This window comes from Tachypleus tridentatus, chromosome 12 (genome assembly GCF_004210375.1).
Source record: "Tachypleus tridentatus isolate NWPU-2018 chromosome 12, ASM421037v1, whole genome shotgun sequence".
Classification (NCBI taxonomy): Eukaryota; Metazoa; Arthropoda; class Merostomata; order Xiphosura; family Limulidae; genus Tachypleus; species Tachypleus tridentatus.
Genome location: NC_134836.1, coordinates 7,814,396 through 7,841,503, shown reverse-complemented (window position 1 = coordinate 7,841,503; position 27,108 = coordinate 7,814,396). Strand labels below are relative to the sequence as shown.

General features: G+C 30.9%; 1 protein-coding gene across 3 annotated transcripts in view; it reads left to right on the top strand.

Annotated features, from left to right (window-relative positions):
• Positions 1-2,012: 2,012 nt before the first annotated feature.
• Positions 2,013-27,108, top strand: part of mRpS10 (mitochondrial ribosomal protein S10) — a 40,422-nt gene continuing 15,326 nt past the window's right edge. The window contains exons 1-5 of one of the 3 annotated variants that reach the window (XM_076470269.1): positions 2,013-2,291; positions 12,590-12,704; positions 14,919-15,224; positions 16,727-16,863; positions 21,360-21,468. In XM_076470269.1, coding sequence (XP_076326384.1) covers positions 15,108-15,224; positions 16,727-16,863; positions 21,360-21,468 — 363 coding nt within the window. In that variant the 5' untranslated portion in view covers positions 2,013-2,291; positions 12,590-12,704; positions 14,919-15,107. The remainder of the gene's footprint in view (positions 2,292-12,589; positions 12,705-14,918; positions 15,225-16,726; positions 16,864-21,359; positions 21,469-27,108) is intronic. The other 2 variants (XM_076470271.1, XM_076470270.1) reach the window with 2 other exon arrangements.

Genomic DNA, 27,108 nt, shown 5'->3' with positions numbered 1-27,108 from the left:
TCATTTAATGTATTACCAAAGAACTCTCAAACAAGTAGGCTTCAGTTGAGTTTTTCAAGCTAGGCCGAGTATTTGCTTTTGGGGAAAATTTACATAAAGTGTGTAAAATTGTTATTCCGTACTTAAAAGTAATTCTGTGTTAATTATTACTTCATTTGTCCCACAAGCCTATAGCCGATTAGAAACTTTCGTAGTATAGTTTTCATATTTAGATTACAAATGTATTTTAATAACATTAACTTATTTTTTTTGCCTATTCAGTGGCATAGTCAGGTTTTCGATGTGGATGGGATGGTTTGTTTGTTTGTTTTTGAATTTCGCGCAAAGCCGTCCCTTACTTTTAGCAATGTAAGACTAGAGGAGAGGCAGCTAGTCATCACCACCCACCGCCAACTCTTGGGCTACTCTTTTACCAACGAATAGTGGGATTGACCGTAACATCATAACGCCCACACAGATGAAAGAGAGAGCATGTTTGGTGCGACGAGGATTCGAACCCGCGACTCTCAGATTACGAGTCGAACAAATACAAATACTGTAAGTAATTTTTTAATGAACTTATTTTTATTTGAAACTCTGACGATCAAACTTAACACTGTTAGTTGTGAAGGAGGTTGAATGTCAAAAAATCTGCAAAGAAGGTATATATATATATATATTGAAATTTGTTAATTGCATAAGTATTCAGCTCCTTAAGCCAGTACTTGATGGAAGCACCTTTGGTAGTAGTTACTGCTTTTAATCTTTTTGGGCAAGTCTCTAATAGCTTTGCACTAAAAGATGTACGTTTTGCTCATTTTTTTCTGGTAAAATTACTCCAATTCTAACAAGTTCATAGGTGATCGTTGATATACTGTAATATTAAAGTCTCGCCATGGATTTTATATTGTATTCAAATCCGGACATTGTTTTCTGCTTTTGAAACCACTCCAGTGTAACTTGGGCCTTATGCTTATTATCATTGTTCTGTTGAAATGTAAATTTTAGGTCCAGTTTTAGATTCTTGCTTAGGTTCAAGCAGGTTTTTGGCTTGTACTTTGCCCCAACCGCCTTCTCCTCAATCCCAATAAGGTCTCCAGTACCTGCTGATAAGAAGCATTCCAATTACAGAATGCTACTACCACTATGCTTTACAATTGGAATGGTGTTGACTGGGTGCTGTGCTGTATTGAGCTTGTTCCACACGTAACGCTTTAAGTTTAAATCAGAAAGCTCAATTTTTGTCTTATCTGAGTACACAACCTTTTGTCAGATGTCTGTAATATAATTTTATGCTTTGTAGCAAAATCTATAAATGATTATACGTTTTTCAGTAATGGCTTCTTTCTTGCTACTCGCCCCTACATGCTATCTTTGTGTAGGGATCGGGATATTGTCGAAATATGAACACTTACTCATATCAGACATGAAAGTTTGCAAATTTTGTAAAGTCATTATTGGCCTCACAGTTGCATTCTTAACCAGTCTATTATTCTTGACTTGTTTGAAAAGCTTCTTGGTCTTCATGGTTGTTGTTTTCCCATCTATATGATAGTTGTGGCTTGAGCAGATGTATTTATTCTGAAGTCAAGTTAAACCACTTTTGTTACACACACACACAGAGAGAGAGAGAGACCATTACACTAATTTTGTGGCCTTTCAAATTAGCCTTGCACCTAACCTGACTTAGGATTGCTGTAGCAAGGGAATTGAGTATTTTTACAATAGGGAATATTTGGATTTAGTTGAAAATCAAATGCATTTACATAGCAGCGTTTGTGTTTGTTTTTAAAGTTTGTAGTACATTGTAAAGGTTCTAAATATAAGAAACCCATTCGAATGGTTCGTTATTGCAAGCTCGTACAGCAATAATATGCGGAAACCTTGCAGGGGTGAATACTTGTGCAATATGTTATATATACATATGTGTGTGCAATAAGCGTGAAAATTATATCACCGTAATCCGAGTTTCGATTTCTCACCGAAGAAAGTTGTTTTGTGGCTTTACACTTTAAAACCTAATATTATTGAATGCATACAGTTTGTCTTGACAAATTATGAATTTTGATCGTGTTGCTTACTCGTCTTAAGCTATATCATCAGTAATTGGGATCACAGTTTCGTTATTATTATTATTATTTTACACTTAAGTAATCAAAGGGCTTCTTACCTTCCTTTTTTATTGTTGTAAACTGTGAGTTTGTAAAATTGAACTGTAGGTAGTGTTTTCTTTTTACGACACCATACGAGAGCGAAATTACGAACGTTTACCAACCAAGGAAACGTGAAATTACTTTTGAGTTTTTGTTGGAGTAAGTTCTGTTTCAAATAATTTGTTATGAAAAGTGTTTAGTAAATAAATTTTACAAAATTTATTAAAATAAATAAGAGTAGAATACAATAAATGAAAAAAAATCATGTATAAAAATAATAATACAGTATTAAAATGTGCTTATTTTACTTAGCGTAGGCTTATGAAATTAATTATGTAATAAGTCTGGGTTTAAACTTATTAGCTTTATATGTAGTAAGAGATTTACACCTTTTAAAAAGGTAGTGAAAAGTAAAAAAAACAACAATATCAGATTAAAGACATATCCATAAATTAGAGGTTTATTTCACAAATGTTGAATGGCACTCGAAAATAAGTTATTTTACTTTAAATTCACGAAAACCACTACTTAATTCATGCAGTTTTAATTACTGGTACTAATTATTATTATTAAAGTCGCTTTGTTTTTTATCCAAGTGAATAGCGTATTTTAAGCAAAAGTTAGAATTAATGAGTACAAAAACTTTCATAAATCTCTGTGTTACTGCTAGTACTAGATTATAAAACGCCAAACTTATGAATTATTGTCAATAAAGTAATAATGAAACTGATGAGTGATAATATTAATACTTTTCAATCTGAATAGTAAAGCTACAAATTTTCAGAATTTAAATAATTAAGGATTTGTTCACGTTTATTTTGAAGAAAAAATTATGAAGTTAGCCAAATTAGTTGTATGTAAAAGTTAACCCATATGGAAATAAAATTTGGAATTAAAAACATAATTCTCACTTTGAGTTTACTTGCCATCTTGTTTAACTTTTAAAATACTGAATTTAACATTCTGCACATTTTATTAATTCCTTGTATGTTTGCTTTTAAGAATTTATGCTGTCATTGGCTCTGAACTATTTCCGACCTAAGAAACATTTAAACACAAACTGGGCTACTTTTGTATGAGAAAAACAATAGCCCTCCATCAGTATGAGGGTGACACATCCTCTGTGTTCAGAAGATTCAATGAAAAGTTTGAAATTAATTTTGAGTGCAAATGTTTATGAGGAACTGTTGTGAAGGGATGTATGTGTGTTGAAGTGTGAACTGTGTTCAATCTAATGTGATTTGCACTCTCTTTTTTTTCTGTTAACTTTTGCTTGTCTTGTTCAGTTTTAGATTCAATTTCAAACTACACTGCATTCCATTCACTATGTATAAAAATTAATTATATGTAGAATTATCTTAAGTACAGTGAATTCTCAAATGATGATGACTGCTACTTCCTCCCAGAGTTATGGTGATGTTGATAGCACTGACCTTTGTCTGTGTCTTTTAAAACTGTAGGATTCCTTTGCTGTGGCATATGGCCATTTTGCTTTTTCATTCTCGGACGCTTCGTATTCAAATTCCATTCTACCTATTCATGGATCTGATATCTTTTTCTCCAATAAAACTCTCTAGTGTTCATTTTATTACCTATTTTATTTATTATATATCATCTCTCTCTCCTCTCTCTGAAGCACTGTACCATGACCCTTATAGTGTTTTGAGGATGTAAAATTGGTACTTTTCAGTGTCTTGTCTGTGGTTTGATCATCTTTGTTCCTGCATATTTAGTTTCTTTGTTGTTGGAATTTTCTTGGACACAGTATATTTCTCTGTGTTATTTGTCTTCTCCATTCTTACTTCTGTAACCTTTGCCTTACTCCTTTTCTTCATTCTGAAGTCTTTAGAGATGTTCTTAACACTTTGGTGACTAGGATCATGGCTGCTCAAGACTTTGTCTTTTGGTTTCTTGTCTCTTTTGTATTTCAGAATCTATGCCTGTTTCTTGACACCATGAACTCTTTACTCTTTTTTCAGTTTCTTGTTGTCTCCTTTTCTGTCTTATTTGCTGTTGCATGTCCTATTGGTGACTACCAAAACATTGTGTGGCATTAGAAGGAAATTGTCCCTTCTATCCCATTTCTTTTTCATTTATCTCTGCCTTCTGTGATTGTACCCATCTTGATTTTTCTTGTGTGTCCAGTTTCACTGGGTTCTTTTCTCTTCTGTGCCTGCTGAATGAACTAATTTGGATCATATATTCATATGTGCAGATACTCACAGACTTTATAATGTCTCACCACATCAAATCTGCCAGTCAACTGTATTTTTAGCTTCACACTTTGGATTACCCTCAGGTGTGATCCTCTAGGCTGGAACAGAATTTTGGATATAACTAAGTAAAAATCTGTGACAATGCACAGTTCTAACTTCATTGGTGCATAAAAGGCTAAAGAAGTTTTTGTATTGTGTTGTTGTTTCAGAATGCTCTATTTTCATACCAATTTTTTAAAAGGTTTTGTTTATTAATTCATAATAAGTTATAGTTTAGGATTTTGACTTCTGTGGTTTAGTTCTTTGTTTAAGAGCTGTTTTGTCCATGTAACTGTTTACTCCTGTGAGAGAAACTTGGCATTCTCTTGACTATGTGAAGTGTGTAAAGTAACTTGGTTTAAAAATAGATTTAATTTATTGGTTTGATGACAAGTCTGAAAGAGAATGAGAAATATAAGTGTAGTATGCAAGCATACCATGTTTCCTTATTTTAATGTAGCCATTTTAAAACATATTTTCATTTATTATGAGTGTGCAGTTTTCACATAAAACATTGCCCATAAAACTTTTAATAATTTTGCTGTGATGTGCTCCACCAATGGCTTACATATTACAAACAGAGTATCATTACTCATAAATATTAGACACTTGGGTTAGGTGGAAAATAAAGTGTGATTGACATTATGGTGGAAATTATTAATACTGCTGGTGGCAGTGGATGTACTAAATTAATTTTGCTGTGGCTGTCTTTGTTTCTTTGTTGTTCTCTGTTCCATCCAGAGGATATTGTTGTAGTGCAAGAAGGTCAGTGAGAGCAGTGTCCTTCACTGGTATGGAAAATGATATCTAGAGGTTGGCCTCATTTAATATAGGTAAACCTAATAGTTCTAATTAAATAAAAATGTTTTTGATTTAAACAGTGTAAGTAGAATCTCAGCTGAGTTGTTTGATAGGAAAACATCTTTGGGAATTAAGCCAGGTGATCAGTTAATTAGTCTAATAGAATATACCTGTCTAATATTCTAAAGCAAATAGGTACATTGTGCTTTTGTCTTTTGATAATAAAGATTTTGATTTTCTATCACATATTGTGACTCATCACTACTTGTTAGCTAAAACTCAGCTAGTAGATAAATTCAGACTTAATGTATCTTGCAAATCCTGTTATAAATTTGATGTAATTACCACTCTTGTGTTATTTTTCATTCTGGTCCTGACTCGCACAAAGTGTACACTTTCATACATTTTATATTTCATCTTGTACTGAAGCAGCACAAATAAAAAACTGTGCACTTTACTAATTGTTTAAATCTATATCAATTATAATGAAATAAATCATTTTGTATGTGCCAAGTTTATAATTTTATCTGAAGTGCTGTTTGTGAATTTCATATATACTACTATTAATTTTACAGAAGTAAACATTTTGATTCTATCCAGTTAAAATATCTTGCATTACTTTTCATGTAAAGCACTAGATAATACAATTTTCTCTTGCACATGAGGTGAACCTCTTATACCTTTCCTATCATTAAACTTCATTTCACACAGAATATTACAATGTCTGAATTGAAACATTTGTTCTCAAGTGTACTGTAACTTCAAACAGTATCTTACAGTTAAGTCAGTAATCATAGTTAATTTTCACATTGCATAACATCCACATTAGATCCATTACTTCCATTTATCTGGGCTTAATAATTGGATATGTGTGTTATTAATCCATTTATGTTGTTTAAAATTTGTGAATACTTATACCTACATTTGAGACCCCACACACATTTATTTATACAGGTGTATTGCATCTACATGTATCTTCATTACATTGTCATATATACTAATAGCTTAAAGCAAATTGCCTCCAGTTTTTAAGAAAATTACTTGAGTAACGCTGCTTTACACTATGCAGTTTATGTATCAGTAGACACCCTATGGTAGTGTGCTACCATTCTATGAGCTATCACATTTATCATGCAATAAATTACAGTTGACAAAATTTAGCTAGAATTTTATAAGGCAAGAGTAATATTTGGGCTCTTAATAAAGTATATTTTGATATATAGTCTGATGAAGCACAGCTTTATCTTGACAGTGGAGAAATCATATACTGTTTAGGTGTGCTGGAAGAGATCTGGTAAGGACAAGGCATAGAATTTTCACCATATGGCTATATCAGAGGAACAATCCTTGGAAAGTACTTGTGATGTCTTGCATCAGAAAAATTGCTTTTTGTAGTTTGGAAAGCATTGGTCGAGCAGTTCTTTTATCTGAGTTTTTTTTCCACTTTTAACCATAATTTTCTAATGTGAATTGTTGACAGTCTTAAAAATTAATACCAGCTGTCCTAACTGTTAACCCTTTTGCAGTGGGTCATAGGTTAAAGGCCATTCCATTGTGTTTGTTGATTTGCATTCAAAATTTTATTGAACTACTATTTTACAGATTTACATCATTAAGTTTGGAATTAATTTGTAGATTATAACTCAAATTTTCTTATTACATATGAGTTAATTTTTTAATTTAAAATTAAATATTTAAAGAACTCATCTTAGTATAGATTTTAGTGAGTCACTTGATATGTTGAATACAGTACTGGTTAAAATTACAGGTTTATGATCTCAAAATACTAAGTATATAGTTTCATACAAATTAGAAACTCAAATTACCAATATTCACAAGCTAGAATATAAAATAAGAACCTTGTATCTTTCTATTTTGCTGAAGTATAGCTTATATACTTTAATAAACACAGTAGTTTTGTTAACCTCATTTCCATTTCTGGAAACTGTCTCTTGTATACCCTTCCTTCAATATATAACACGAATAACTACTTGACAGCTCAAAATATCCCCCTAGTAATTTTCTCAGCCATTGAAAAGGTTACCATGTTCTTTCAAACAAAGACATCAAGGAGGTAGGTTGGGTCTTCTGTCAGCTTGAAATTTCTTACTTTTTTAGACTTAAATACAGCTTTGTTACTAAGCTTATTAAATTATACTGGAATACTATGGTATCAGTATAGTTATTTAAGATGTTTTGGTTATTCAACTGTATGTATATATAAAACAAAAATATTTTATATCCTCCAGTTATGGAATTTTAAAAGGCTTAACCAGTGTCCTGCAACAACCAAGCCAGGTTCAAACTTCATAGCTAGAAGAGATAATTGTTTGCTTAACTTTTTTTATTTGTTCTATATTTTAAGAAAAATAAGTTCCATAAATGGTAATAATCTATACATATATAAAATGTATAATAATTTAAATGTTACTGTATAAAACAATATTTGTTCACTAAAACACACTTAAGACTGGATTGGTTTTATACAGGGTGTTCGGAAAGTCACTGTGCACTTGTATATTTATTAACAGACAAAACTGCATAGTGACTTTCCAAACACCTTGTATTATTGGATATGGTGATGTGGGCTGCACATGCACCATATCAATGTAAGTCATGTAATGTTAACTAAGTACGACTAGAAGGTCAATACAATAAAAATTAATAAATATATAATGTTATCAGACAAGCTGTATTTTCCTGTTGTTATATGTAGTCAATCTAACATGGGAAAAACATAATTTATCTCCTAATTATTTGTAATGATAACAAGGTTGGTCATTTGATAAACCGTAATATGGTATAGAAAATGACATAAAATCTTAAGTCTTACTGAGAACAAACATTTGAAATGTATTTAGGACTGTATTAGAGATAACACATAATATTTGAGATTTTTGGGGCCAATAATAGTTTTTAATCATAACATCAAATCACCTTGCACTTGACTAGTAACCAGACAGGCTCAATATTTTAGCAAATAAATCTTTAGTAAAGATATTTCTTTAAAATATGTAATATTTTGTGTACAAAAACTTGTAAACTTTACTAAGTGTTATATTTTGTGAAAGTAGACACCCTGTATCAAAAGTTATAGGGTAAATACTTAATATGTGCAAATGTGTATATAAACTTTTGTATGTTGCACTAAACCCATTGTGATGGGATTAAAGCAGGTATATGCAACACCAAATTAAATATACATGTTTTACTGCACAAACATCCAACTTAACTTTCTTCAATTAAGCTATAAAGATAAGAAAACTGGATACAATATAAACAACACTAATATTAAAACAAGTTTTAAAAATGCATATCTTATTAACTTGCAATTCTAACTGTACTGCAGTATCAATTTTGCTGTATATTAAGTAATTTATAAGCCTTTTGAAAACGTTTGTTTTAAATACACAGTATAATCATAACATATATTTTATTAAGTTTTGTGAAGGTAGACTTACTGTGTCAAAAGTTACAGAGTAAATACTTAACATGTGCAAATGTGTATATGAACTTGTGTACACTATACCAAGTCTTTCATTGATCTGTTTTAAGTTGTCCAGTATACAATTATCATGTGGGATTAAGTGTTCATCCCAGTCAGTTCCAGTGATATTAACATTTGACAGTCTTTATCACCCATTTCACTAAATTATCAGACCGGGGACAAAAATGTCATATCTGAAGCTTCACCATACACAATTTATAGAATGGTTTTTGAAGTTGCACTTAACACCAGTTAAAACAACATTTAATACTTAAGATTGGTTATAACATCAAAGATGTTTAGTCTCAGTGGGATGTCTATAATTCTAATTCTATTTAATGTTCATATAGCATTATTTGCAATATTATTATCCATAATATAAACAATGTGTCAAAAATTTAACACAACTGTCTTTTCTGAACTTAACAATTCATTTAAATTCTACACATATGCTGCTCATTGTTGCACTTGGTGTGTACATTGTTGCATGTGGAAAGTTCATTGTTGTGTAGTATACAATGGTCAGCTAAAGACAGGGAAATGTAACATTAGTGAAGTTCCAACAAACATTTCCAAGAACTGTAACAGTCTACTGCAAAAGAAAAATTGTAAGCATGGAAGATAAGGTAAAAGTCATGAGAGAAACTGGAAACAGTAAGTAGAAAGTTGGTGTTGGTTATGAATTTGATTTGGTAAGTTCAATTTTGTGTACTGTTCAGAGAAACAGAGATAAAATAATCAATGTAGCTGAGCACTTAAGTGTGTTTGAAAGCCAAAGCAGATTGAGGTTGCCTAAGTGCTGGTAAAATAGATTAAGCATCAAATTTGTGCAAATGTCCCTCAGAGTGAGCCTTTTCTAATTATTAAGCTGAAGGATATGCTGGACTGTTAGGTGATAAACAGTTCATTTTCTCCAATGGTTAAATTGGCAGACTTAAATGGTGACACAGCATTTGTTTGAAGGGAGTGAAAGGTGTAACCAAGAATGTGAATATAGAAAAAGTGAGGGAATGGATTGTTACTGTTCAGCCCAAAATATATGAGGTAATATTCTCTTTAAGTTGACTCTTAATAAAAGTTCATGGGACATAAAAAACTGTTTATAACAAAATCACTAAAGGTTGTTTTACTGTTCTTGTATGTATAAATTTGAACAGAAAAGAAAAGGTTAATAGTGAGAGGAAAATTGAAACATCCTAGACATTTTAAAAAGGTAAAAAAACTTTTCTGTTGATATAGCATTAACCATAAAACCTTCAATGAGCTGAGACATTTGGATAGAGAGGTGGGGATGCAAAATCACAATTTCTTCTGCTCATAGGCAATTACTAAACACACCCAAGAATTATAAATCTGTATAACATTGGTTTTTACCTTCATATACTGCAGCTAATAGGGAAAGGGTAATTAGGAGTTGGAAATTCCATTATTTTCAAGTTGGTTTTACTGAAATTGATTAAGTACATCAAGATTAATCACTTTGTTGGCTGTGTAATGTTGACAAAACATGGAGGAATGTCATTCTATAATTTTTGTCATGCTGGATTCAGTGGAACCTGAAGGGTCTTGCAATGATGATTTGTTATGATGGATGGAACACTGAATTACAACAGCCTTGTAGAGTATGAAGGATTAGATAACTGCAAAAACATAGGCAGAACTTGTCTTCATAAAAGAAATAGAGGAGGAAGTCACAGAAGAATCAGTTCCCAGTACATGTTATTCTCTGCAGCCCATAAAGCTCGCATCTCGGTTCCAAAAATCGAGAGAAGCAGACCCAAAACCTGTGTCACTAGTTGCACATATAAGAGATGATTTAGAAAAAAAAAGTACAAACCAGGACACAGAATATGAAAAAATATGACTTATTCTCTCTGTTTAGATAATTGTTACAATAATTATATTTGTTACAGTTCTTTATTATATTAGGTAATTGGTTGTATGTCATTGTTTTCATTTTATTGCATGATATTGTGCTGTGTACATTAATAATTACACTATTACAATACAAAAATATGTTACCTAACAGTATTAACTGTAAATTCCAAAAGGAATACTCCTTTTGACATAGAATAGCTTATTTTCCTCTTGCATTTGTGCAAACTCCCTAATAACACGTGAGGTTGCACCACTATATTGAGAAAATCTTGCAGCAGAACTCTCCACCAGTAGGTGTATGACACACGTCCATGCATCAGGACACACAATATGGATTGTCATTACTATGGTAGAAATTGTTTTAAATCTTGCAAGTTAACAGGATAAGGATATTGAATGAATGGACAGAGTTTCACTTTCTGCCTTGTGTTGTGGACCAGATGATAAAGAAGGATTAAATTATTTCTTCAATCCTGTTATCCAGCATACTGGTGCTTCATTGAGGATTGTTTTAAATGTTCATCAACCACTTCAGCAATACAGGGTCTACTCCATCAGAAGTTTCAAAAGTCTTAGATTATGACAGTAAGCAGGTCTTTCTTTTTCATATAGTGTTTTCTGGAGCATATGAGTAGAGGTACTTAATTACTCATTATACTCTGTCTTGCAGTTGTGATAATACCACTATCACTGGTGTTAGAATCTAGCAGGAACTCACAATCTTGTTTTGAATATGCCAGCTCCAGGGCTTATACTGAATCATACTTTAATGAGTGAAATACTTGATTATATTAGTCATTCTATCTGAAGTGCATCTTATCCTTGGTGAGAGCCAATAATGACTCTGGTAATGTGGTGAAATTGGCCACAAATAGTTGGTTATATGACACAAGCTTGAGGAAATTGAGGATTTCAGTTTTAGTTTCAGATTAAAGCTAATCTCACATCATTGCTGTTTTAATAAGGTTCTTGGAGATTCCTTTTGTACCCAAAATGAATGGAAAATTCCAATTCCCTGTGTTTTTTTGCTTTCAATTTCCACCCTACCTTTTTTTTTTTTTTTTATCTGTTGGAATACCATTCTTAGGTGCTTAGCCACATACTAGAGAGTACTATCAAACACTAAAACATCATAAACGTAGATCAGATACAGCCACTGCAGCCTCATTAATGTGAAGTCGATTAACCTCTCAAAAGTGGCAGGTTCAGTACACAGACCAAATGGCATGATTCAGAGATCATGCAAACTATCTCACACTGAAAGAAATCTTAGGTTTGCTGTCATCATGTCATTGCATTTTCTAGTATCTGCATGCCAAGCTTTATGTATTAAACTATCAGGCATCTTCCAAAGCAATAGCCAAGTAAAATCAGAATAACAGTAAATATTTTTATATATAGTTTCACAGGTATGGGGTCAGTAAGATGGATGCAGACCACAAGCATATGGTTAAATTAATGTTCCTTATTTTAAAGAGCTCTTTCCACTAATTATGTGACAAGTCATTTTTATTTGAGCATAAATGAGACCATGACCATAAGCTACCACTTTAACTATCATTAAAATATACTAGCTGCAAATGTTCAGCATTACAGTTATATTACCAATAGAAAATACAAACGTGACTTCAGTAGCATTACAAGAAACAACAGCAGCAGATTTGTGACAGTAATTTGTCCACATGGATAGTTGGAACAATAAAAACTAGTAATGAGTGTTATCTTCAATTTTAGTTTATTTTCAAGACAATGTAATGGTGATTTGGATTAATCATTAATCACTACACTAGTAATTGTTGCTTGAGGTAATCAAATTGTTTAGCTCTATCTGCAGTAATCTTTACTTTTGTGTGTGTTGGGAAGTGGGTAGATAACAAAGCACATTGGGTCTTATCATGGCAAACCTCATGGATAGTTGCAAAAAGTTAAAGATGAAGTTTAAGTATGCCTTTCAATGTCTTTTGGAAAAACAAACATTACTTTTTGTATTATGGTAAATTTGCAGCCAACTCAACTAAAAAATTTCATTTATTCAGCTCAAAGATGTTATCACGTGTTATTTCAATACCAAGGAGACAAGTTCGTGGTTTGGTTTCAGCAGTTCATTCTTCTTGCCAGGTATTTGCTGATGCTATTCCTGAAGTGAGTGAGGTTTGTGTTCTGCTTTTGCTATATTATTAACAAACAGGAGGTAACTTTTTTATTGTTAATCTAATAAGATATGAACCACTTGGTACCACTTTCTCTAATGATAGCTGAAGACAGTGATTAGATTTAGTAGGATCTCTTAGTCAGTTATGTTACAGTTGATGATGTGAAAAATTATTTTATTTTGTATAAAATTGCATTGTATTGTTTTAAATAAAATATTTGGATTTAAAAGTTAATTGGATAATTTGATCTTGTATTTGTTACTCCAGAGATACAAAGTAAGATCCAATAATAAAAATATTTCTTTGGAATTGGCATGAACTTATAAGCAATTTTAATACATTACATTGGCTAGTATTTGTTTTTATGTCTAGTTATATTATAGAGTACATCTTGGAAAAAGTATATATATATATATATATATATATATATGAAGCTCATTTTTTATGCCTGACTTAATCTCACTACAGGCAGGTCATGGTGTGCATAAAACAACTTTTTAATTAACATTCAAAAGTTAAACTACCTTATTTTCATGGTGTATGAATAAACTTGGCATAACAATAGCTAATAAACCAAATTTTAGTGTTATGTAAACTTAGTTCTTAATTTTATATGGAAATATTTTCAAAACATTCTAAACCTCACCCTAGTATGGGAATTGTGACATTTGCTCTATGGGTATTCAATTCAAGAAGTGTGGAATTTAATGTTAATTACTCATTATAATATTATCATTACTTAGGCAAATATTAAATTTTATAGCCTTCAGTCTGATTTGTTAACAAAGCCATAAAATAGAAAATCAGACATCTTGTTACACTTACTTGTCACATCCTGTTTCACAAATTGCCAATAGTTCTCTCTTATTTAATATTATTTATAATCAATAGAAAGCCAGAGTTTTAATCTGTCAAATTATATATATTTTTGATGATGTTTTCTGTACTGAGAATTACCAGGTTTGTTTCCAGTTTAACCTTTATTCTCATGGGAAGCACATTGGTAAGCTTAGCTGAATTTTTTTACAGTGAGTGTCACATAATTATAAAGCCAGAAAAATTGTATATAATCATTACAGAATATTATCTAATTTTATGTGTTATTATTCTGTGATCTTGGATGTATTATTCATTTATATAAAAATTTAGTGTAATAGTACCATTAGTATAAAAAAAATAGTTTTATTGACAGTCAAGAGCAAAAAGAAAACCCAGGTACTGTGTTTCTTTCCTTTTATGTATATTATTTATTTATTACTATAAAACTAACTAGAATTTAAAAATTAGAAATTTACCAGGTTAGATTATGTATGATAAAGAAAAAATTTTGTAAGATATGTTTACCAAGTGATTTACAATTTGCATGGTAGGATTATTGGTTAAAAAGGATTTAAAAGGCCAATAAAACAACAAAAGTTAAGTAGAAACAGATATATATATATATTGTTAATAGTTTTAAGCCATTTAGGATAAATAAATTAATATCTTATTACATTCTATCAAGGAGAAAAAGGTAATTTAAATTAATTTCGTATATTTTGTAAAGATGGTTCTGGGATTAGTCAATTTGACCAACCCTGTATGGAGTTAGGGTAAAGAAAAATAACAGATAAAATGAACTTTTACTAAAGAAAAATGTTTCAAAGTTTGGAAAACTCATTTTCCAGTGAAAATTTATCTGTTACAGATGAACTGATGAACACAGAAGGTAACCTGTTCAGAAACTTTAAGACTAAGTTGTGATTTATAGACAGTTTTAGTGATTTTATCATTTGCCATATATTGTGATTTAAAGGTGAATTTTCAACAAATTTAATAATTGCCTTAGAAATTGTACTTTGGTTAGGTATAATTCCTGTGTGGTTGCCATATTTTTAAACATTTTAGTTTTTAAGTAAAAAATGAAACAAAATATGCGGGTCATCGAACTCAAGTTCCTCTCGGTCATTAGGCTGTTTCCATGACATTTAAAACTATGATGTAATAGTTGCCAAACATGCTTCGTTGCATGCTGACCATTTTTTCCTTTCAGTACTGATGTTTTATATAAACCTATCAGTGCTTTTTTTGGATTACATACTTTATGAGACTATGTTTTATCTTAATTTTGCTACTTTATGTTTGTTTTATGATAACATGGTTTAATGTGTTGCTTATGTTTGTAAAAAACGGTTTGGCATTGGGCAAAAGCTTCTTTTCATTTCTGTGCAAGGAGAAGGAACTGGCAAGGTGGCGACAGTGGGTGTGGATGTTCAATAGGAAGAATTGGACTCCTTCACACCATGCAAAGCTTTGTCAAGATCACTTTGAACGCTCATGTTTTGTGTCGGATCCCACTGTTTTGGATTCCGTGGGTTTCAAGCCAGGCAGGTTGAGACTGTAAAAACCATCGGCAGTAGACATGATCGTCCCCACCATCTTTCCTCATGTAGAGCTGAGGACTGATCTCAGCCTGCAGCGTACAGGTTCCACCCCTCTGAAGCCATCCCATGCCATCACAAAAAGAACAAATTTAAAGGTATGTGAGCAGTATAAAGCAATAAACAATAACTAGTTTAATATAGTAATTTAAAAAGTGCAAGTTTTTGAAGAATGTGACTAGACATACACATGTCACATTCATGAGCATGTTTTGCATTTGTGACACCTGAAAATCAGTGAAACCTTGATTTCCTATTCTAGACAGTGGACAAATCTATCCCAAATAGAGTATATTCCAAGTTTAAAAGTTGGTAGATCATTCTGTAGATGTTTTTGTATCATTTTTACATATGGAAAGGTTTGAAGAATACCATTTTTCAAATTTAACATTTCAAGATAAATTGAAATAAGACTATGTCTTGAACATGTTGAAGTAATCAAGTACATGTTATGTATTTTAAAAAAAACATTGTAGACTTGTAAACAATCAAATATAAACTCCATAACATATTTCCATAAGTCATCATAATAAAATTAATCTTAACACAGTACTTTGACATTGTCGTATTAAATGTAAATCTCATAAACCTTATAAAGCATGTTCTTTTAATATATAATCTTATTTCTTCAGTATCGCTCACAATTCCGCTACTCTCGCTCGTGGAACAGTCCTCATTACTAGAACTTGTCAGATCTGTGTCAAAAGTAACTGTCCTAGGTTCGTTCAGAGTAGGTTTGAATTGATATGGTGCTACTTGACACTATTCAGAACACAAAGTCAAAACAGACTTCACCTCTGTTTCTCCATATGCATTGGCCATGTTTATTTACATTCAACGTGCTGGTGTTGGTGGTTTGTTTGGCAACTATTACATCACAATACTTTTCCTACCAGCAAATGTAAAACTAAAATGTTCAGATTGCTTCTTGGAAAGGGCTCTTTCTGCACCAAGTTCTATGTTTCATTTATTAGCACATATTTTTTATAAAAAATGTGAACCTGCAAAATTAATCAGTATGAGTAGTTCTTTTGACTGCAAAGTTTTCTTTTTTCTGTAAAATTCACCTTTAAAGAAAGAGAAAAAAACAGTATCTTTATGTGGAAGCAGTGGAAAGTATAATAATATAACACTTTCTCTAATATTTATAAATTTTCATTATAATGATTATCTGGGGTTTGTGTGACTTTTGACTAATCTGGGCTTATTTGATACCTGAAGATTTGTTGTGTATTTCTAAATTCATGAATTTAATCACTTACTAAGTGCTACTTAATCAATTTACTAAAAATGGGAATTTAATCTTCATTATTGTATCATGTGTATCTCAAATAAGATGTTTAAAGTTTTGGAGCATCATTTGCAATGGTTCTGATCTTTTGTACAGCTTTTTGGAGTTATTTTTAATGCATAGCTGGTTAGTGTTTTCATGCTTCAATCTGAAGAAAGCATGTGAAATTAACACGTATACAGAATTGGTTATTTTTTTGTGAAGTTTAACATGTAATGTATATATTGTATTGGTTCTTTTTCTGTAAAATACACCCTTTATTGTGTTTGTGAGTTTCAGTTATTTCATTATGTAATTTATCAATTTCAGACTAAAAAACTAGAAATGGACAAGTTGTACAAAACCATTGAACTTGAGGTGAGAGGTCATGACCCTGCTGTTTTGAAAAGCTACAAATGGTTTGCTTCTGAGGCTGCAAGAAAACTTGATATTTTGGTGTCAAAAACGTTAGTACAGTGTTGGTTGCACATGCATAATTTTTAACTTGATCCACATAGAAACTGTAATTACTGTTGTATGTACTATACTTGTATGTTTTAGCTTTGAGATATCATGGGGTGTATACTTGCAGACTAGTAGACAATGCCCATTGTTAGTTTTCACCATATTTGAGATACTACAGAAATTTGAGAATTAATGTGAAAAATGAACTGATTTTACATTAGTGTTTAAACATTATAACAGACACTGTATTTAATATTGTCACATAAATAGAGAGAAACATTGATAATTGTTATTCATGGTAAGAAATAATACAAATCTCATATATGTGCTTTATCTTTTTGTCAGCTAATTTCATTATTAGCATAAAGTTTTTGACATCTGGGAACAAAATTGACACTGATTGACACTCCTGATTTTTCTTCTTACTTGCCATGCAAATACTCAGCCAAATTACATGAATCTTAGTTAAAATGTATAAAACAGTATCTAGTTTCAGCAGTAAAAGTCATGTAATTTGTTTTATTTTTGATACTTTTAATTAGGTTGTGAAATTTCCAAGATTTTGTTGAGTATCTGTTTTGAGAAACAGTAAAAATATTTTTCTTCTTTAGATTTTAATTTTATTATTATTAATCAGAAAATTATATGAATTAATTTTCAACTTGATTGGTATTCATTTACATACTTCATTTGATACTTTGTTTTAGTAACTGCAATAAAAATAAAAGACCTGACATATCACAAACATGTTGGATCAAGATGTCTAATAATATTCTGTGTCAAAATAAATTTTTAACTAGTATATTGGGTTTCTTTTCAATAGGTATTAAATTCTTTTACCTAACTAAGTTGATTAAATATGATAAACGTAATATTTAATAAGGTTTTGAATCATTCTAATATCACTTAAACATAACTTTAAACATAACTAGGCAGAAAAAACTCCATATCTTTCAAATAAATATAATTTGTCACACAAGAATTTTCAGGAACAAAATGTTTCAAGAAAATAAAAAAATTCCCTTATTTGTGGTTTGTTCCCAAGTCTAAGCTTTTCATTAGTTTTTATTGTTCTCTGCAAGAGTTAATGTTTATCATTTTCCACAAACTCATAATTTACTTCTTACACCACTATATTCATTCTATATTGACATAAATTTTTAGTTCATAATTTGCTTCCTCCAATGATGTTTAAACTTTGCCTGTAGCTGTTTTCAAAGATTTACAGTCATGTGAAAAAGTTAGTACACCATATGAAAGCCTGTTTATTTTTGTAACATTTTTGGATATATAGATATTTAATCTCAATGTTAACAATACCAAGAGATTATAGGACAATTATATAAACATTTAAAACTGAAGAAAAGACTTTTCAAGATCTTCTGTAAATGTAATTCTACAAAAATGCATATTCTGATAGAGGAAAAAGTTAGGACACCCCCACATTTATTCCCACTGAAAATGACTCAACTCACACACAGGTGTATCACACCAGGTGCACATGATTAGAAGATCGTTAGTCAACATTTTGAATGATGCTTGCCCTATTTAAACCTCAGACATTTAGTTTGGTCTGCTCCTGACTGTTGAAGTGAGAGTGAGCACCATGATGAGAGCAAGAGAGCTGTCTGAGGCCTTCAGAAAGAAAATTGTAGCAGCTTATGAGTCTGGTAAGGGATTTAAAAAGATCCCAAAAGATTTTGATATCAGCCATTCCACTGTCTGGAAAATGGTCAACAATGGAGGGCTTTCAAAACAACTGCTAACATGCCCAGATCTGGTCGTCCAAGCAAGTTCACCCCGAGAGCAGACTGCAAGATGCTAAAAGAGGACTCCAAACACCCTAACATGTCATTATAGGACATACAGCAGGCTTTGGCTACTTGATGTGAAAGTGCATGCCTCTACAATCAAAAAGAGACTTCACAAGTGTAACTTGCATGGGAGGTGTGCAAGGAGGAATCCTTTGCTCTCTAAGAGAAATATCAAGGCCAGACTAAAGTTTGCCAGAGAGAATGTAGACAAAGACCAGGACTTCTGGAAAAATGTTCATTGGACAGATAAGTCCAAAATTGAATTATATGGATACCAGAACAGAGGACATGTTTGGCGTAAACTAAATACAGCATTCCAGGAAAAGAACCTCATACCAGCTGTGAAGCATGGAGGTGGAAGTGTCATGGTTTGGGGCTGCTTTGCTGCAGCAGGACCTGGACAGCTCACAATCATAGAATCCATCATGAATTCTACTGTGTATCAGAGGGTGCTTGAGAATCATGTGAGACCATCTGTACAAAAATTAAAGCTGAAACAGAACTGGACCCTGCAACATGGCAATCACCCAAAACATACCAGTAAATCCACCAAGGACTGGCTGAAAACTAAGAAATGGATAGTCCTAGAATGGCTGAGTCAAAGCTCAGATCTTAATCCCATTTGAGATGTTGTGAGGTGACTTGAAATGGGCTGTATATGCAAGAAACCCCTCAAACATCTCACAGCTGAAAGAATTCTGCATTGATGAGTCAGCAAACTTTCTTCAGACCAATGTCAGAGACTGGTAGGTGGCTACAAGAAGCATCTCACTGCAGTTATTTCAGCCAAAGGGGTAACACTAGCTATTAGGGGTAAGGTGTCCTAACTTTTTCCTCAGTTAGAATATGCATTTTTGTAGAATTACATTTACAGAAGATCTTGAAAGTCTTTTCTTCAGTTTTAATTGTTTAGTTATATTCCTATAATCTCTCTGTGTTGTTGAAATTGAGATTAAATATCTATATTTCCAAAAATGTTACAAAAATACACAGGCTTTTATAGGGTGTCCTAACTTTTTCACATGACTGTATTTCACTAAGAGTTGTTTGCATAACACATTGTGTGGTTATAAGAGGGTGGAAAGAGAAGTTTAGCAAATGAAATCAGAGGAAAAGAAGAAAAATCATGTGTGAAATAAAATTAGTTGCTGAGCAAACATCACAACAAAATGTGTGTTGTGTACAGGCAAAACCCCTCAGAGCTGTTCATAAATGAAAGATTAAGATTTTCCATTTTTCTTTGTGTATGACACTAAATAACTGTTAATTATTGACAAAATATTACTTCTAAAACATTTTAGAGGAAATAGCTCTAATTATTTTTATTTAAAATTTAAACTTTGTTGCATAGGTTTGCATTCAAACCTAAAAGTTGTTAACTGCTCTAGTGATATACAGTTTACTTACATATAACACAATAGCTGAAATATTAACAACAGCATATTTTATATGTAATTTATCTTGACTATCATATTTATTAATGTGTTCAATGATAGATTTAAAATGTTACTACATAACATATTATAAATAAATAAAAACACCAAAAAAGAATTAAGTTTCAGTCGGTTTATTTATGATAAAGGCCTGGCATGGTCAGGTGATTAAGGCACTTGACTCATAATTCAAAGGTAGCAGATTCAAATCTCCATCACACCAAACATGCTTGCCCTTTCAGCTGTGGGGGCATTATAATGTGACGGTCAATCCCACTATTTGTTGGTAAAAGAGTAGCCCATGAGTTGGTGGTGGGTGGTGATGTCTAGTTGCCTCCCCTCTCGTCTTACACTGCTAAATTAGGGATGGCTAATGCAGATAGCTCTCGTGTTGCTTTGAGCAAAATTCAAAACAAATAGAAAATTTATGATAAAACATGGACTGCAATTTTGTTTTATTAAATGAATTATTGAATTTGATTACTAATTAAAATCATGCAATGCTTGAATCTGTGTTTTGATTTATCAAGGTGGAATATGTGCTAAAAATGTAACTAATTAAAATAATAAAATTTACAGTTTCCATTTTTTGTTATACTGAATACTGGAATTCAGTAATTAAAAATTTTTTGAACTTCTTATCTTCCCCATCATTATACAACCAACACAGTTGGGTTTATTAATAAGTTATTATAAAGTAGCAGTTAAAGCAGTTTCAGAGCTTTTAATTTTGTTAGAATTAAGCTTATTTTCAAATTATTAACTTTATTGTGACTTGCAAGTATATCTACATGCTCAATAGTTGATACTACTGATTTAGTTGATTTAGTATTATTATTTATGTGTAAGTTAATAGAGAAAAATTGGCCCATGTTTTAGGCAGTCTATGGGGGTTTTAGCTTTCAGATTATATCATTAATATATTATATTGACTAGTTAAATGTATTATATTTCAAAAAAGTCATTAATTCCATATTTTAACAATAATTTTAATACTACAGTCATTGTATCTCATAGTAGGTATGTGGTTCTTTGCTAGATATGGGTGAGATAATTATATTTCTCTTTTGAAAAAGGATAACTATTCATCATTATTAATTGTATTTTGTAATTAAGCAAAGGTAATTAAAAGTTAAATTAATAATGGTTTTTAGCTATTTTACTAGTTATAAGTCACAGAAATGAATGAAATATGTTTCGTGTATTTGTTACAGATAATTGTTTTGACTTCATGGTTGTTTTTTCATTTAGATGGGAACCTCCAAAAGTGTATGATAGGAGAACATTACTGAAATCAGTGCATATATATAAAAAACATAGAGTTCAGTATGAAATGAGAACATATTTTACAGTTATTCAGGTATGTATTTCAGTAATTAAAGAAACAGTTGTAAAGTGTTGATACTTCTTGATTTCTGAATAAAAGACTATACAAATATGTATCCAAGTTCATTATTTAGGAAGAATAAACATAACTGTTCAATAGAAAATTCACTGCAGATGATTATTATAGAAACAAAGTTATAATAAGGTAAGTTTGATAGTTAAAGCCAGCACAAGAGTTATTTTCTCCATTTCTCTTTTTAATTACTAAACACTTAAGATTAGTCGAAGTGAACCTTCTAGCAGTGTGGCTACAAACCTGGAAAAACTTGTAAAAGAAGTTAAGGTCTGGAAATTTTTTAAATGCAAAAGCTGGAAGATCAATGAAAATTTTCCTTCTCTCCATCCTCCTTGTTTTTACCTTTGATCCAGTAGGCACAAACTATGCTGCTTAGTTCTGCAAGTTTTTGGTGTGTTTTAATAAATATTGGTCTTTCACTGTGTTACCATCTCAAAAACTAAAATAGAAAGTGTTTTCTACAATGAAGCTGCAATGTTTTTGTTTAAAATTTTTTTTTTCTGATATAATCTGAAGTAAAGTAGTGTTAATTTGGGAGAATCTTGAAAACATTTCAAATACCAGTATGTAGTAAATATAGGTGTATATGCAGGTCTAGCAAATCTGAATATTGCTTGAAAGTTTAGGGGAAAATAAAGGTTAGAAAGCATTTGGCCACTTCTTTCTAATCTTTTTAAGATGTTCAAATGAATGCAGTTGCAGTTTCTTATTTTTATTATTTTGTTGGATCTCTCTTATGGTAATAATCAAGCTTGAACATAGAATATTATCTAGTGTAGATTTGTATTTTAGTATAACTTTGAAAATTTGTTGTAACTCTACAACTTGTTTCCAGAAGAGACATTTTTGAGGTGTAGAAATACTTTCAAATTTCATAATCTGTATTTTTATTCTTTATGATGAGTATCTCAGTGTGAATCTGCTTGTTGTCTTGCTCAGTGTGAAGTTCATTGAATGGTCTTCTGTAATATATGTTCTTTTCTTAGAACACTGAGTGTATGTTGACTTTGTCTTCTGGAGGTGGAACTGTGTGTCGGGTATATTTAAATCTGAATTTTGCAAAGTACTTAATGTAACAACAAGAACAAAATTTGACTAAAACATTTGTAGAAGAAAATGTTGATGTGAGTTTTATTCATTATTTATTATTCATGGTCCTGTGGATATGGAGGGACTCAAATTGCATGTCACAACCTAATACGTAGTTACATTCAAACTTTAATGTAATAGCTTTATTATAAATATACATTAATAGGCTTGACTTTAAAATGTAGTTTATCGATCAAGTTTATGTTTTCTATGTTTTTTAATTTTAAAATGAGATTTTAAATAAGTCCTCAGTTTGCAACTCTCAAGAGTCACATGACTTGATAGCACACTGATTTCTCATTTAGATTTTTATCTTCCTTATAAGGACTTCAGATTGTTCAACTAATTAGAAATGTGCTTTAAATATTGACAAGCAAAAATATGAATTTTCAGCCTCACGTTTTCTTGCTTTACTTAATATCATTTTGTTCAACCCACACTGAAATTGATGTTTGAAAGATATATTAAATATTTTTTAACAACCAACACAGAAAAAAAAAAGCTTACAAAGTATAATTGGCCTAAAACTAATTTCTAAATTTTTGTTTTTTCATATACATTCTTTGTTTGTTATATATTGTTCAAAAGAATGTAAAAATTAAAAACTTAGTAGATATGAATGAAACTTAAATGAAACAAATGTTTTTTATCATTACTCTTGAAGGAACATATGGTTTGTGTGCACAATATAATCTGATCTGTTTTTTATTTTGCTATCCACCTAGTAATTTACTGCTTGTTATGATAGGGAAATAAAATGAAAGCAGCTGTGTGTAGTTAAGAGGCTAAAGCTCTTAAATAATTTTAATCATCTGTTACTACTATCTGCAGTCATTCTAGAAAGTTGTTTTTTTATTTGATACTTTTACTACATAAAGTGTCAAAGTTTACCACATAAAAACTTATGATATTCATTTAGGTTCTGGAGGTTATGCAAATGAAATAAGAAAATCACCTTTCACTCAAACTGACTTTGAAAAGTCATACAAATTATGGGAAGAGACACATTGTACATTCAAGGTTATATCTCATGGTTGGTCAAAATAACCAAACAAAAACGTATAAGCTAATCTTTAAACTAGAGTGAAATAATTTGTACTAGATAACTAGTTGTTTTAATATGGTTTATGTACTGTTATTTTAGTTACATTTTAACTGTGTGTAAGTAAAGAGGTGGGTCAAAGTGCATCTCATGACCTTTTTAGAGAGTTACATTCAAAACTTAAGTAAATACCTTTATTATAAATATATATCCATAAACTTGGCATTCAAACACATAGCTTATAATACAAATTTTAGTATTGTATGAGGTTTACTTCCTTAATATCAAAGTAAAACATTAAATAAGTTGTCAGTCTTTGCTTTTCCATCATGTGACACATATTCACTCCAATTTTCCCTTTCTTCATTTTCTTTCTACCCCTGTATGATCTTCTGAGTTTATCATAAATTACACACTTAAACTGAAGATGATACCAAACTATAATGTAAATTTATAGGCTTCAAGATTCTTACTAAGCCTGTAACCTGAGTGAAATATCAGATTAATGCTGATGCACTCATTATTGGGACTAGATTTTGTCAATGTGCGTTTGTGCTTTCTGCATGTTCAGACATCCCTAATTCATACATACTAGTAGTATGCATTAAGCTTCAAAACACATCTTCACATAAATCACACATCAGACTACAAAAAGAACAGTTTCATCTGAATACAAATGTATATTACATGATGATGTTAAACTACTTCTCTCACATTTATATTTCTTTAAACCTTCAAATAAATAAATAAAAACATTTAAGGAGAAAATGTTATGAATGGCAAATAAAGTATATACTGTGCTTAGATTGTATCCACAAATTACACAAACATGAAAGTATGTTGAACAAAACATAAAATGTTGGTGAAGAAAATGTTTAGCTAGAAAGCCAGTTCAACTATTCAAGCCCATTCAAGGATATTTGAAATAAAAAATTGTATTTTTCAACACCAATATCATTACAAAAATATACTGTTTCTTTACACTGTTATTTATCTAATTTGTAATTGCATAGTTGTATTCTTAAAAGTTGTGTAAGCAGATACAAATCTTGGGAGGTAGTCCAGTGGGTCCAGGCCCTTATCTCTTGTGACAGAAATTAATAAATGTATTCTTTAATGTTGTATAAGCAAGTACAAGTTTAGGGGAAGAGTCAAAGACAATTGAACTCTCTGCCCTGTCCACCTATTTTTTTTTTTTCAGAAATTAATAAATATTATTGAATGTTGTATAAATGGGCACAAACATAAGGGGGTCTGAACCTCCTCTTTTTTTTCCAAAATAAATGAAAACAGGAAGTGTCAAAAAGAAATTCTAAATGTCAATATTTTTATTTGATTGGTTTGTTTGTATGCTATTAAGTGCAAAGCTGCACAGTGAGTTACCTATGCTGTGTCCATCACAAATATTAAAACTTGGTTTTTAGCAGTACAAGTTTCTTGAGAAAACTCACATATTTGATTCCTTTGTTAATTACTATAAAGGGTTTTTTTTCCAGTTTTGCTTTTAGCTGGAGTCTGCTGCAATCTGATTATGACTCATTCAGTAACTGTATTTCTAAACTAATATAACAATATGATGTTAATAATACAAATATCTTTAATTTTACCTTTGAATATAAAGAAAACAAATCTGTAACATACATATAGAACCATTAAACAGTTGGTCTACTGTATGACATTAAATAATAAATTAGATGCAATATCAAATGTTATTTACACACTTAAGTTAATTAAGGTTACTATATGGTGAATTAAAAAAGAGTCAAGAACCCCATAAATATTATGTACACATAACATCATAAGAGATCTTTCACTATTTCTTTAGTTTGCTGTCTAAAGCTGTGCTCATGAGTCTTGTATAAGTGAAACTAAGTCCATAGTAGAAGGTATGATAATTAAGGAATAAATTAGGCCTGTATTTAACAAATGAGGTTTTCAGTTTTACTTTCTAACAAGTTACGTTACTTCTGCTCACATGCATAACTATTCTTTGCTCAGACATCTAGAATTGGGATCTGAATCCAGGCATATTGAATACTAAATATATTAATTATCTTACACTCAAATTTAAATGCCTTTTATAATAAAACTCTCAGTGTATGAAAGAAAATACTGGGTCTTTGTAATGCTCCCCTGTGTACATTTATTGTTTTCTGAAACTGCCTAGAACACATCACATTCTTACTCTCCCTCAGAAACTGGAATTGGTTTCAGTGCAAAATGTTTCAGAGCTTTAAAATGGTAAAATGTTTTTTGTCATATGCCATATTTTTGTAATCTCTAAAACCTCCTAAATACATTTCAAATGTTCAGTTTCAGTAAGACTTTATATTTTGATATTTTCTATACCTGCCCAACCTTGTAATCATCATAAAAAAAAGGAAAAAAATATAAATTGTTTTTTTCATGCAGCAATGACTACATATTATAACATAAAACAAATATTTAGCCTTAGTAGCTTAATTCTTATAGCATTTTTATATATATTTATTATATTGATCTTCTAGTTCTACCCAGCTAACATTGCATAACTTCCATTGATGTGGTGCACTTGCATTCATGTTACTGTATCCAGTAATATAAAAGTGACCCAGTTTTTGCTGTGTATTTGTAGGTTAGTATTTTGTATTATATGTGTCTGTAGATTATTACTATTTATAAATAAATTATGAATCCTATTTTTCTTAAAATATGGAATAATAAATAAAGTAAAGCAAACAATTATTTCTTCTAGCTACAGCATTTGGACTCTGTTACTGCTGGACATAGGTTACTAAGCTTTTTAAACTTTCAAATTTTCATACATGAAGATATCAAATAAAAAATTTTTTTAGTTTTATATATACAGTTGAATAGCCAAAAAATCATAAATAACTATACTGACACCATAGAATTCCAGTATAATTTATAACTACGCTGTAGTTATATCTAAAAAATATTAAGTTTCAAGCAGACTAAAGACCCAACCTACCACCATGAAGTCTTGATTTAAAAGAATGTGGAAGCCTTTTCACAGATTAAAATGGCTGAAAAATTACTAGGGGAATGTTTTGAGCTGACAATTGGCTATTCACGTCATCATTGAAGGAAGGGTATATAAGGGACTGTTTCTGAAAATGGAAAAAGGTGAATGGGACCACTGTTTATTTCAGTACATAAGCCATGTGTCAGCAAAATAACAAGCTATGAGGTTCTTATTTTATATTCTAGCTTGTCAGTATTGGTAATTTGAGTTCCTAATTTCTACAAAACTATAGATTTAGGATTTTGACATCACAGAAATCTAATTTTGACCAGTTTTGCATTCTGCATACTGTGTGACTCACCAAAATCAATATTTAGGTGGGTTCTGTTAATGTTTACTTTTAACTCGTATATAATATTAACATTTGAATTATAATCTATAATTTGATTCCAAACGTAGACATAAATTCATAAAATAGTAGTTTGATAAAATTTTGAATGCA